This window comes from Typopeltis vanoorti, chromosome 20 (genome assembly GCF_054136105.1).
Source record: "Typopeltis vanoorti isolate ZY-2024b chromosome 20, IOZ_Tvanoo_1.0, whole genome shotgun sequence".
Taxonomy (NCBI): domain Eukaryota; kingdom Metazoa; phylum Arthropoda; class Arachnida; order Uropygi; family Thelyphonidae; genus Typopeltis; species Typopeltis vanoorti.
The window spans coordinates 29903026-29918192 of NC_143568.1; the positions used below are offsets into that span (position 1 = coordinate 29903026).

The 15167-nt window shown below is 35.4% G+C and overlaps 1 protein-coding gene across 1 annotated transcript in view; it reads left to right on the forward strand.

Moving 5' to 3' along the window:
• Positions 1–201: 201 nt before the first annotated feature.
• Positions 202–15167, forward strand: part of LOC150095324 (acid-sensing ion channel 1-like) — a 72655-nt gene continuing 57689 nt past the window's right edge. Inside the window, exons 1-3 of the mRNA XM_090410650.1 lie at positions 202–629; positions 2901–2967; positions 8826–8980. Coding sequence (XP_090266776.1) covers positions 202–629; positions 2901–2967; positions 8826–8980 — 650 coding nt within the window. The remainder of the gene's footprint in view (positions 630–2900; positions 2968–8825; positions 8981–15167) is intronic.

Consider the following 15167-nt stretch of genomic DNA (forward strand, 5'->3'; position numbering starts at 1 on the left):
CTTTTAAATGAAGAGAAGTGTGTGTTAATACATGTAACTTACGGAAAAATATAATTAATTATAAATATGTCAAATTTATCCCGAACACCCTGTATAATACACTGAAACCGCTATCAAAACATCTGCTCTAGCTTTTATTTAACTTTCTTTTAGGTATCTTGTGTAACAAAGATGTCCTAATGAGTCCCTGTTGGAAATCCGATGCGCATCCCAATCCACCCAGAAGTTCACAACTCTAAACAACTGACTTCGAGTACTCATTTATATCCAAATATGCCAAAAGTAATCAAAGTATATGACGCCACGAAACTGACATGTCCAATTCATGGCCGCCTAAAAGATTCTCGTCGCAATGAAAAGAGTGATGACGAGAACAGAAGTGTTGCCACATACTGCAGGGATCTATTTGCATCTTCCTCAGTTAGCGGAGTAAATCGCATAGCAGAGGCCAAGTCGATAAAGAGAAGACTCCTCTGGTGTGTTATTTTTATAGCAGCTCTCACCGGATTCTTCTATCAGATTGGAAGCTTCTTGGTGAATTTTTTCCAGTACCCTTCAATAGTTGAAGTTCAAGTGCATAATGCTGGTAGTCTGGAGTTTCCATCGGTTACCCTTTGTAATTGGAATCGGTAAGTGCTATTTAAGTGCTTTTGAGCATAATCCTTGGAGAAAAACACGGACGATATTTTAGACTCTTTACAAAAATAAAATAAAATAAACAAGAGAACAGTGCGAGTCTGCTAGAGTACTCAGTTCTCAGATATTTTTGATGAGCCATGTGTAGTTTCTGCTTATATTAATATCGAAATAAGTGATTATCTATTGAATTCTATCATAACTTTACTTATTACTTGATTACGGATTTTGGCGAAATTTAATTCAGATACATAAATTATAAACGCGTGCCTTTATATATGATTTGAGACAACGATTCTTGTTCCACACTGCTAGAAGAAATACCGTTACAGGTTTTATTATAATCTCTTACTAGGTCTTTCCATTCAGTTCCGAGCTAGTCGATCTTTGCGATAGAAAAGCAAAGATCTTTGAATTTTTCCTTCTGGGAAACACGGGTTCTCAACCCCATACGACAGAATAATATAGAACTCAAGTAAACATAGGACTCAAATTTCAGTGACGACTAAGGATGGAGACACCAATATTTACTGCCCAACATTTCAAAAGTTATGGCTAAAAGAGCTCCAGCTACTCCCTTTAGAGTAAAGGCGAAAGAGAATTTTGGAAAATAAAAACGCATTGAAGAAGAAAAGCATTATACACATAATGTTAAGTGGTTTTACATGCCCCGCACTTTTCTCAAAAATATTGAATAGACCTATCATCTCAACATGTTTACCCTCAGGTAATGACGAAAAACATTCCCATTCCAGAATTCATTTCCATAGAGCTGAGTAAAATATTGTATATTTATCAAAATTTTGACTACTATCTGTTTAATTAATACAAACAACGTACAGTATTTCTGCGAGATGCATCAATTGTGAAGTATTCTTTGAAACAGTGTGTTTTATACTCATGGAACTTCCAGGAGTTTTCAGAATATTCTGTACCTCTGAAATTTGATGAAAAGGTATTAAAGAAACATAAAATAAATTATTTGTGTAAAATTAATTTTACAAAATTAATAATCTCATTTTAAAAAAAAAAAAAAAACATTTTAAATAATAAATAAATGTTTATTATGGATAAAATTATATACCCTAAGTCAGTATTATTTTAGTATCTTCAATTTAGGACCTTCAATCACGTCGATTGTGATCGAATTACTGTCACATTCGACGTGACAGTAATTCTGTTGGGGATGCGAAAGTAACTCAGGATAACTTTAAGATTGAACACTCTGCTCTTATAACTTATTTTGGTGTAGCTCACAAATTCTTAATTGGGTTGACATCTAGAGTTATTAAGGGAGATGAAAGAATTTCTGTAAACAAACGACGGCGATCTGTTTAATTTAAAAGTAGCTATTTCTTTCGATGTAGAAATGTAGCATTGGAGAATATACATGATACCAAGTGTTTCTAAATATATTATAGAATTTTGAAAAACAAAATGCTATCATTTATTTAAAACAAGTTGTTGAGAAGCTTTTTTTGCAAATCCAGTCCATGTAAAAATGCTTGATGGCAAACATTTTTACATGGACTGAAACGAATTTTGAACTGAAGTTTGAATTTTCAAAACCGATTTTGAAACGAATGATTTGTGAATAGATCAAAGCCAGCCTCATATTTTTGCATTTTCCTGAACATCGTACCGATAAATCTTGATCTTATCCAAAATACAGAGTATGAGTTACTTGGTAGAAATTAATCCATCTTTCCATTACTAGAAGTTTTTTTTTTCTTTTAAAGCAGCTCTGTGGTCTCTCTCTCTCTCTCTCTCTCTCTCTCTCTCTCTCTCTCTCTCTCTTATGCAGTAGCTTGTTTCTTTCACCTGGTAGGCATCAATCAACAATGAAGCCTTTTTGGAAGTGAATGTGGTCGAATGCCTCAAGTCAAAGTGCCGTTGGTTTTCACTTATGTGAATCCGTCTTAACTGACAGATCTATCTTTTAAATAATCACATTTAGTGATGTATTCGTTTATTTAAATACAATGAAATTATAAAGCTTCTCGCAAACTTTGAATTTTCCCTCTCTAAATCGTTTCTGTGCGTCTCCGAAATATTTTGTAGTGTTTTATTTTTAGATTTCTTCCTCTAGCTCCAAAGAACAGGTAAACTTTTAAGCCATCTTTCCTTTTATGTATTTAAATTTCAATATTTGATTTCCCTTGTTCATTAAAATATTTATTTCTTGGCACTATACAGAACTGAATGCTACTAATATTCATTTATCCCTTTCACTATGTTTTATTAATTCTTTCTTGTTATTTCAGAATACGTAAATCGCAGTTCTGTAAACTTTATCCAAAGCGTTGTCCTTCAAATCTCACAGAGATGGAGGTGAGTTTTGTCTCTCTTAACTGCTGTTCTTAATTAGTATTTATCCACTTGTCCTACTTAGAAATGCAATAAATATAAAACAGAGTTACTTCATATTGATTTACTAATTATGTAAAAAATTTAAAATGCCACAAATTATAATGATCTATCCACTCGGTAGGTGTCATTTAAAAATCCACTAGAACAGTATATCAGATTAAAATATAAGTTGTAATTAGCATTATTTCTGAGAAATAGACGATTTGTAAATTTTAGAGAGAATATTACAAATTCGAAAGTAAGTATATTGAAACGTATTTATGAAAATCACATTTTTGCATAACTGTTGTTCTGTTAAATTAGAAAATTCTAAATTAAATATTATTAGAAATGTATCAAAGTAAATTATAATGTATTTTGTTCTTTACACGATTATGTATGTAATTTCACATTATTCGACCAAGCACCCAAGTCGTATGAATTGAGATACGTATCTATCCGAGTGCCGTAATGTACATATTAAGAATTAGAATATTGGTATTTTCAAATCCTCGTTACAGAAAGCCTAGTGTACCAAAACGTTGGGAAACCTGCAGTGTCTTTGAAATTGGCAACGCGGTGATGCCACATTTTGAACAGGTTGCTTAATCGATATAATGATTTCACCTTGCTCCGATCAGATTGCAGCTATATTACAGCTACACTTTAATATTCGCCATAAAACCTACACTTTAGTATGTTTTATGGTGACTGAACCATGCTTTTGGGGATAGCTTAGTAAAGAGCGATGTTAGCCTATCACCCTGCTTATTGGAGATCTTAAGTGACTTGAAAAAGTTAACCGAGGATGGTATAAATACATATGTGCTATAGGCTAACAGCTGTTCTTAGGTGGGATTTACATAAAAATTTTCGTTAATATTGTCAAGTATAAGTCAAAATTGTCATGATATATGTAAGAGGATTGTCATCGCCCTTGACGACGAAGATCATTACTCTGACTTGAATTGGTATAAAAACTGGTTTGTCTTAAAAACCTTGACCTTCCTTCCATCTTATCATATGTGATGGATTCCTGACCTATCACTGGTAATACTGCCTTAAATGACTCAGGAAATTTTAAATCCAGAATAGTACAACTTCATATATGCTTCACTAGTGTTCAAATATGAGATTCACCTTTTACAAAACAGATGTAATAAGCAAATTGTTTTTTATTATAATGGAATTTTATACATCTTTATACATGTAAATCACTACACATATACCATAGGCTTTTCTTAATGCAAGTATCAAATTGACTTTGTTGTTCTTTTCTTCCTGTAAATAGCCCTTTCATTTTCTCCGAACTAACATATTGAACTCATATTGAACTGAGAGATAGAGAGAGAGAGATGCTTAAAGCCTTTATTTCTGATAAAGAATACATAAAAAATTAATGATATTTGTTTTTGATTTTAAAACTTTATTACCAATACTTCGAGTACTAGTCTCCACTTTCTCACCCCATATAATAAAGTACTTCTATTTACATGAAAACATGAAAATTGTCCCATCGTTTGAAGGACATATCTTGGTGAAAGTTAACTGGTTTCTTAATTTAAAATAAGCACGGTGTGTGTGTGTGTGTGTGTGTGTGTGTGTGTGTGTGTGTGTGTGTGTGTGTGTGTGTGTGTGTGTGTGTGTGTGTGTGTGTGTGAGAGAGAGAGAGAGAGAAGCATAATGTATTACATTTCTAAAAATAAAATGCCCTTTATGCTTTGCCTTTATGCTATCTCAAATGGCACAAAGCTGACTAAAATATCTGGAAAAAATCAAGGTCATCTGAGATATAGTCAGGAGATTTACAAACAAGAAAGTTTATTCTCTTGTAGAAAAATTGATGAATATCTTTTGAATATCACTTATAATATCTAAGGCACTACCGCTTTCTTCGGATCGATAGAGAAATAGAATTAGAAATAATAAAATATGTATTGCTTACACGGAATGGACGTAGCAATCATTCTTTTCAGTTTCAAATGGAAAGTTCCACCTTTCTTGTGAATGAAATTCCGATAAGTCAGACGTATTGACTACAGATGTGTAGCCTATATTCTGCAGACTTCATAATAGCCCTAATCCTTGACTTTTTTGTGTGAGGAGCTTGTTATTTGATTGTTTAATACTTAAATAAATGAATACTACTTATATTGATATGAAAGATTCATTACAAAGGTACGAGGGGTCTGGGAAGTTCTGACCAACACCTAGAACAAAAATGATATTAAAGCAACTAATATAACCACAAGAAAGGACATATCATAAAACCCTTTAACCCCCATGTTTCATGAATTGTAATAATTTGTTCTTTTTCTTTAAGGATATATACGAAGACATAAAATGAATTAATGTTTATTCTAGGTGTTTATCAGAACTTTCCAGATCCCATCCCCTCGTATTTCAATGTTAAAATTAAAAAGATCACACTGTTACTATGTAAAGGTCCGACGAGAAAATCTGTTAAAGAAACCGAAATACTTTTTGTTCTTGATTAATTTAAGTGGAAAACTATTAAAATTTCAAGAGGTGTATATTAGTCACATTTAGTAGTCGTCCATTCAAAAACAATTACTATAAATACTGTAAAAGTATAGTATAGTATATTTTATACTATGAAACTTTGCAGTACAGCAACAAAACCCAGTTTAACTTGGGTTTTTCCTCCCGCAAGCAGGCAAACCGGCCACGTGAACACACACGGATTATAGTCAGGAATACTTAAGACCCAGCCATAGGCCTAATTCATCAGCTTTGCCGGTCCCGAGCCCGGATAAAATTTGGGGGGATTGAGATGGTGCCGTACTTCCCCGTAAAAGGGGCCTCACGGCCGTTATATCATATTAATATATCATATTAATATGATATAACGAATAATAATAATATATAAAACTATAAACGATATACTTGTTTAAATAAAAAAAAACCTCTATAATATAAACATTTATTTTAGAATTTTATGGTATTTTATGTTCTAACTAAATTTTTCAGATCTAAATCTTTTCCTATTAGTATATGATGTACTCCTGAAACATTAATACTCTCTTGGCACAGTCTCGAGGAAATCCACATTTGCAAAGACCTGGGATCGAATTCCGCCTAGGATGTGAAGGATATTTATAAGCACTTTTCTACTGACGAGCTATCTGGTTTCATATGGAGGTGACAATTTTTTATGTTTCCAAACAAGCCAGGCAGAGAACACATGCAAATACAATTTTTCACTTCGTGTAATGCTGTAAGTTATTCTCTCTTCAGGTTTTCCTATTAAGATTTTTTATCACGTCTTTGTTATTTCACCCAACCCTCTTCCTTATATACAGGGTGATTCAAAATCACGCGTACACACTTTGAGGGGAGGTAGGGAACATCAAAATCAACCCTATTCACATAGGAAAACATGACCGGAAAGCCACCTGAAAGTGATAGGTGGCGCTGTTCTCCAGCGCTCCAGGTGAGCAACCGTTGCTTCCTTATTCAAGCTTTCGACGACGTACGAAGAACATGCGTCGTTTTACTAACGCTGAGATGGCAGACATGCACCTCGTTTACCATATTATGCATCCAACTACTATTGAACTGTTCAGTTACGCCTAATAAAGATTTTTACACTACTTACTGTCTTGTGTTATTTCTGTATCTTTGTGTCCCTGTTAGTAGCTTCAAGTGGCGTTTCCGGTCATGCTTTCCTATGTGAATGGGGTTGATTTTGATGTTCTCTACTTCCCCTCAAAGTTAGTATGTGGAATTTTGAACCACCCTGTATATAAAAATGATCTCCTTTCACTGAACTCAAAGACTCTAGTTACAGTTTTCTAATGATAGCCCTTTTTACTCATCCAACTCGTGATTATCCTTGCAGTGTTCAAACATCTCAATCTTCAAAATCATCTACGATAAGTACTCTAAACACTGATCTTCACACCATCATGCAGTGGGATAACAACAAACTAGTATCATCAACACTTCCAAAATACAGTTTTGCCTGTTATCTTGCAAAAAATAACTTAAGTTCTTTTCCACTTACTTTTGGTGATGCTCAGCTTAACAGTCAAGACCATATCTCTTTATTTGGACTGACCCTTACTCTTAGTCTTTTCTGGGCATATTCACATCATTTCTATAGTATTTTCAGCTTTCATAAAACTTTGTATACTTTTGTTTCGCTCGAGATGTTACATCTCTCCTATGCAGTTGTTTTCTTTGTACAAATCTTAAATCTTCCGTACCTTGGAGTATTTCTCTCACGTTTGGGATGGTGCGCCTAGGACTTCTCTAGATATTCTTTAAGCAGTCCAGAAGAGAGAAATTCAGTTGATTGATAACCCCTCACAGACTCTTTTCAGCCACTGTCTCCACATTACAGATATTTCCATGGTCACTTCAACAGAACTGCCATCCATCATTCTCCCAATTTCTGCTAAACATGTAGCAATACGAGGTAGCTACCCAACATATTTTTGCAGTTTAACTGCAGTCACCGAACCTGTTACTCCTGCCTCAGTTCTGCGTAACAGCATACCTATGAAGTATTTCCCAATAACTACACCTGCAGCTCTTCAATAAGAATATCAATAAATTACGCTGTTCTTTACTCCAATCTCCACACGTAACTTATTTTCCATAGACCTTCTGCCATCTCGTGTGTGTAAGTGATATACAAAATATTAACAGTCATAATATTGAGGCCTCATAGCTTTGGTTGCTTCTGTCGTAATTCCAACCAAATTCTGATCAAGGAATCATTGAAACGCAACAACTATTTATGAGAATAGTATTTAGATATAAAAGCGGATATTAACCATAAAAAGGGAACGCCGAATTCTGAACTCACAGACTTGACTTTTCCCTTGTCCCTCGCAAAAGGACATTCAACGATGTTAATTTTGAAGCCTGATTTTGAAGTCTGCAGTAGCTGGTTGCTCTTTGGCCTCTCTGAACACAGTAGAAATTGTATTGTCTTTTGTAGGACTTGGATTTTTGAGCAGCTTTTGAACTTCATCAGAAACACTTCCCGAAGAAAGTAGGTCTTCGCGAGATGTCTTGTCAGGGCGGCAAATTGTTTTCGCCATTTCTCCCACATAGACTTATAAAAACGCATTGTGTTAACAAATAAGTGCAAGTCACTCTAACTAAAAGCATTCATATGAATTTCATGTTTAAGTAGGCACTTCGAAATATTTCATCTTTATGTTGATTTTTTAAATAAGATTTCGTAGGAGCATATAAGAGACTAAGAAAAATAATAACACTCTCAAGTTGGAACTCCAAAGCCGAATTGCTGATTTGCGCTTTCAGTTGGACACACTCAGGTTTGTTTTAGAAATAATCTTTTAGGCATGTATCATATTTCATTTAGAAAAGATTTAGTGAAATATATATGAGAAAGAACACAGTATGGATTTTTGTATAAAGTTTGTTTCCAGTTTCATTTGGAATACCAAGTATTTAGTTTCCACTTATCAGTAGCTTAATATTCAATTATTTTAAACTGTTCACGAAATAAATCAAAATACTTAAATAGGAATAGCTATTTAATATCGTTATATTTTTATTTGCATTAGAGAAAATCCCGTTTATAATTTATGTCAAGACGACCAAGGTCACAAGCTGAATGCATTATCATTAATTGTTCTTATATTATTCTTATAACTTCTGTGCAGGATATAATTATCTATTAGTGACTGATATCTCCATAGCTGCAGATGAAAGTCATTGATTAACGGACAATCATTTCATGCGAAAGACAGAAACGACCACTTATAAGACTTAAAACCTGCTGATCGTATATTTATGTATTTATTTTTACCTATTATCTTGTTTTCTTTTTTCTTGGTTAGGCATTATCAGACAGAGAAATCCTGGACATTCAGATGCAAATTCTACAAGAAGGAAATTTGGAAGTAAGAAAATCTCTCGGGCATGATCAAAAGGATATCTTTATTTCCTGCATTTTTAAAGGACAGCCATCTCTTGAAGGAGTTGAATGCATCAGGTAAGAATAGCTACAATGAATAGCAGTAAGAGAATGTACATCAAATTGTTCAAATACTGTACATTATCGTTTATTATATGCTGGCATTATATTAAACAACTTAGAACGTAAATTTCAGGATCGCATATGACTTTTTCTGAATTCTCAAAGAATAAGGAAAGAGGAATGGATGAAGAGAAGGCAGGATTCCCTGGGTTTGAATTTTCTTAAGATAGAGAAGAAGGAAGAAAGGAGGGACGGGTTTGAGTTTTTTTTTTTTTAAAATTTCGCCAATATGGGATGTATAGGAAAAATATCGACAGAATGAAAAAATTCTTCATAACGACAGTGATAATTTGTCTGGCGAGTTTTGTGACTGTATTCAGTTTTCTCCATGTGAAATTAGAAATCAATTTACGACTAATTTATGAAAACAAAATTCAAGCATCACTAATTTATTAACTCCTATTAAATATATTTTTTAATTTCTACGTCATGTAGATGTTTTGGCAGATATTCACATTTTTGTTGAATACAATATCCATAATTCTAGTATTTTTTTTCCTAATATACTAATTTGGATTTTTTTTCCAAATTTTCGGAATATACCATCCCATTAGGATGTATAGCTTATATCTCCTTGCCAAATGATCAATACACCAAAATGAGAGTTCACAGCAAAGTGCAGGTATGGAAAGTCGTTCACAATTCTGTTTAAACAAATGATTGAAACCCCATAATTTAAGTCTTGGACGCATAACACATTCGCTACGTCACTATGACAATTTATGTCGTAGTATAGCGCAGCGTAATCAGTGCCATTTTGTTGGCAGATTGCACCTGCCAACAGTTCAGTGGATTTAGAATTTGTAAAAAAGTTCATAGTTATTAATAAAAAATGACACTAATGAAAGGAATAACAAATGATACTTTTGATGGTGAAAGTGGCAGCCTCTCAACTTCTGATTTCGAATGCTTATAGAATTTAAACTTCAAAAAGGGGTTATTTGTTAGAGAGAGAGAGAAAGAGAGGGATCTCTATATCCTTCAATAATACTTTGCGCGAGAAAAAGTCCTGACCTCTGTTTAAAACTGGATCACCTCTTTCAGAAAAAGCCTTAATTTCTCCTGTCGTAGTCTGTATTTGAATTCTTTTTTTTTTTTTTCCACACTGCTAACCTACCCATGGAAACTTCGGTTTTTAGTCACTCCATAATTGTAGTGCAAGTATAATTTTTTCCCATGTTCCGACCCATAACACTTTCCAGGTATATTAAAATGTCCTATTGTAATTCATGTTTTATTTCTATACGGCGAACGTAACGCTAACACGTGAAACGCCGGGTAGTCAAAAGATGGGGTCGCTTCTATTTGTGGAACAGAATACTTCAAATAAAAGAATCGTTTTTCATTTGATTAAAGTTTGATAGTAAGTAGCAAAGTCCTGTCGACATTTTTATGCATAGTTCAATATTTCAAAGAATATTTCTTGTTCTTTTCCTTTATAACATGATAATAATTTTACATCGACACAATGAAAGCTTGTTTTAGTACTACCTAAACTCGGAACTGATCTTGAGCAAGACAACGGTGACATCTATCGAACTCGCGAAAAACTATCATGAAAGAGACAGAACCTTAACTAAGCTTAGCAGCAAGCGGTCGCAAGCACGCTACTTCGATGCTTCCATATTTTAAGTTACAAAGTAGAGCTTTTCTTATGAATTAAAATTTAAAGTACATCAGTGAATTCCGTTCTTCAAGACGAACATATTGATGTAAAAACTGTAAGTATCTGTTAAATAATAAGTAAAATACAAGTATTCAAAATTCGAAGTATACGTTGGTCAACTACGCGAGAAGAGATCAAAGGAAGTCGCCATATTAGAAATTACAGCAAGATTATTATTATTATTATTATTATTATTATTATTATTATTATTATTATTATTTCGGACAACTCCAGGAGTCCTTAGACTCATCGAGGGAGGCCCAAAACATCATGTCCACACAACTATGCGATTACATTCTCACAGTATCTATCATACCTTGTCTTGAACTCGCTCACTGTCATAGCACCCACAACAGACTCTGGCAGCTTATTCCACTCATTTACCACTCTAAAAGTAAAGAACCCAGCTCTAATACCCCTGCTAACCACACTCTTGCCTAGCTTCCATAGGTGTCCCCTAGTTCTCCCACCACCAGTCCTGATCTCAAAAATATCCTCTGAATTAATCCTATAGAATCCCTTTAGCAATTTGAATGTCTCAATCATATCTCCCCTCCTCCGCCTATCAACTAGTTTCTGCAACCCACAAATCTTCAACCTGTTCTCATATGGTTCATTCCATAGATATGTTATCATCTTAGTCACTCGCCTCTGGATCCTCTCCACCTCCTCCCCATCAAGAAGGAACCGAGGTGACCAAATCTGGGCACAGTAGTCGAGATGAGGTCTTATCAAGGCTCGGTACAGAGGTACAATAACTTGCTTGTCTCTGCTCGTCAAGGTATTTTTCAACAACCAAGTGAGTTGATGAGCTGATTTAGCTACTTTTGCAATGTGCCCCCTAAACTTCATCTCCCTATCCACCAACACTCCCAAGTCCCTGGCCTCATCAATCTCTTGGAGTACAGTTCCACCATTGTGGTATACTGCTGCTAATCTTTTCACCCCAAAATGCATAACCTTACATTTTGTCACATTAAATTGACATCCATTCTCCTTAGCCCAGAACTCCAATCTATCTAAGTCATCCTGCAAGACTTTGACATCTTCTGCATTCACTATTGCCCTACCCAACTTTGCATCATCAGCGAACAAATGAACTGTTCCTCTTAGATCCTTCCCTATATCGTTAATGAACAGATTAAACAGCAGTGGTCCAAGAACAGAACCCTGCGGCACACCACTAGTCACAGGCCGTCTTTTGGACTCTACTTCTGAATAAACTACTCTTTGATATCTCTCCATCAACCAACCACCTATCCATCTCACCAACCCTATATCCATCCCCATATGTTGTAGTTTACGGATTAGTATTCCATGTGGTATCCTGTCAAACGCCTTTGCTAATTCCAGCAGTATCACTGTAAACCCATTTCCCTTATCCAGTTCAGCCGTCACCTTGTTATAAAACTTGAGCAAGTTACTGAAGCATGATCTACCCTTCACAAAGCCATGCTGTCCTCTGTACAGTATCTCGTTTTCATCAATCCATTCCTGTATTTTTCCCTTGACTACTTTCTCTAAGACCTTGACAACGACTCCTGATATGCTGATCGGTCGGTAATTTGCAACCATAGTCTTGAATCCTCCTTTATGCAGTGAAACTGTTTTCCCCTCTTTCCACACCTTCGGGACTAAACCAGACCTGAGACTCAGATTAAACAACATGGTCAAGGGCACTGATAATTCTTTAGCCGCTTCACGCAAGACCCGTGCCGGTATACCATCCAATCCCACAGATGTGTTCACATTAAGGTTCTGTAATAGACTAGTCACCTCCACTTCATTCATCACTATTCCCGTATAATCTAATGGTTCCTTAATTTTTTCAATGTCACCATCTGGATGATATGCTTTTGCAAAGTGCGCGCTCAGTAACTCCACTATATCGACTGATTCAATGACCTCCTTACCATCGTCTTTCCTTAAAATCATTTTGCCGTGTACAGTTTTTTCTTGCTTGCAGCATATTGAAAGAACTGTTTGGGATTCTCTTTTGCTTGCAAAGCTAGTTTCCTTTCATAATCCGCATTTGCTTTTTTTACCACACTCGTTACCTTTCTGGCCTGCACGTTATACCGTTCGTGTGCCTGCAGGTCACCCCTTTCTTTAAATTCCCTCCACAGTTGTTTTTTTTTTTTTGCAGCTCAAGCTTAATGGTGTTATTCATCCATTTAACGCCTACTTGTTTTACTATTCGGACCCTAGGTATACAATCAGCCATAACCTCCTCTAAATGCTCCTTGACCACTTCCCATGCTCTATCGACGTCCAGCCCTTGGAGTTGTACATGCAATGGCACTGATCCAAGCAATCTCCTAAGCTTGTCATACTTGCCAGCACGGTAATTCCACATATACCCTGTCTTAATCGAAAATTCCACACCTTTAGCCACCTCCCAAGTCAGGACCTTATGATCACTCTCACCAATAGGTGGTAACATAGTCATATTCATTACAGTCAAATTCTCAGATGCTATTACCAGGTCAAGCACTCTCACACCCCTAGTATTTTCAATTACATGCTGTCTCAGATAGTTATCCATTAATAATTGAATAAAATCCTTTTCCTTCCTCACATATGTCCTCTCCTCCTTCTAATCAATGTTACCATAGTTGAAATCCCCTATAATAATTACCCTCCTTCCACTCATTTCATCAATTTCCCTATGCATACTATCTCCACCATCTATTCCATCACCTGGTCTATAGCAGCACCCAACTGTATATTTTATTCTGCCAGTCTCAATCTCACACCAAATAGCTTCAAATGAGCTCCTTTCACTATCCTGCAATACAACTTCAATTCTCCTTGGCTGCAGTTCATCATCTATCATCAATAATACCCCTCCCCCCATTTTATTCTCTCTGTCCCTCCTAAACACACTATAACCTACACATTCTATCCCACTAACTATATCATCTTCCGTCAGCCATGTTTAGATCAAACAAGAAAATTTCAAACAAGAAATATGAAGTGCTACAAATGCCAAGAAGACTTAACGGGAGGGAGAAAACCACGTAGCATGTAGGAACTACCAGAGAAACATGAATTTTCTATGTTCAGGATTGTCTGAGGCTACTTGGCAATGAAAATCAAACAAGAATCGTGACGAGTGCAAGTGTCCCCATTACAGAGACAACAAAGGAACGTCGCCTTCGACCGCAGGCGGAAAACAGCACATGCAGAAAACAACCGCAGGCGGTAAACAGCTATCAACAACAGAGGGAATTAAAAACAAAGAAAACAACAACGGAAACCTAGGTGAGCCAACTTTAAATGCATTACTTGAAAATAGATTACAAAACCTACAAGACTGTTTAATCGATTTTGTTGGAGAACTATTTAAAAAACATATCGCACAAATTATAGAAAAATTCAACCAATATGAGGAATTTATTAAATTTAATAACTCGGTAGAAGGTGTATTACAGACCGTTAGAGAAATTAAAAACTGCGTTAAAGAGCTAACGGAAAGCCAGCATAATTTAATTAAAGAGACAACGGAACTACGGAAAGAACTAAACTCTTTAAAGCAACAATATGGGCTCTCAAACCAACAGCAGCACAAAAATGATCTCCTCATAAATGGTCTCCCAGAAATAGCTACGGAACATCTAAGAGACACCGTAATACAACTAAGCCAAAAAATTGGCTCTCCCATTGAATCAAGAGACATCCAGTCAGTGCATCGGTTACCACAAAAAAGGAAAAGAGAAAATAATACCCGTCGTAGTGCGACTCACCAACAGCCCAAAAAAAACTACACTTATAAAAGCTAGCAGGATTAAAAAACCATTAGTCAAGGATCTGAAAGGAGACCACGACAATACCCCAATATACTTGTCAGAATACCTAACGCCATATTATCAGAAAATATTCTACCAAGCAAGGAAAGTAAAAACAGAAAACAATTACCAGTTTATATGGATAAGAGACAGCAAAATATTCCTTAGAAAGACACAAGACGCAAAACCAATCGAAATAAAATCCACATTGAAAGGAATATTGACAACTCGTAAAGAAGGAACAGCACACCAACCAACATGAATGCAGACCATCAATCAGACGTAATCACCCCGGAACATGATAATTGCCACATTCTGAAATCAATAACAGAATGGAAACAAGTGACAATCCCCAAAAAAGGACTATCTATTCTCCATATCAACATCAGAAGCATTCAAAAATACTGGCTGACCCTGCAAGCTTATCTGAAGGAAGATATAGACGAAATAGACATTTTAATACTGACTGAAGTATCTACGACAAACGAAGAGGCATCCACCTACCAAATACCACACTTCCAACAACACAAACACTGCAGACAAACAAAACGAGGCAGTGGTATAATAATATTTACCAAACATAAACTAGAAGTAACAGAAATAAACTATAAATTAGAATACACAGAAAACATATGCATCGAAATTAAAAACATCAAACAAGAAAACTCCCTGATATTAAACGCAATAT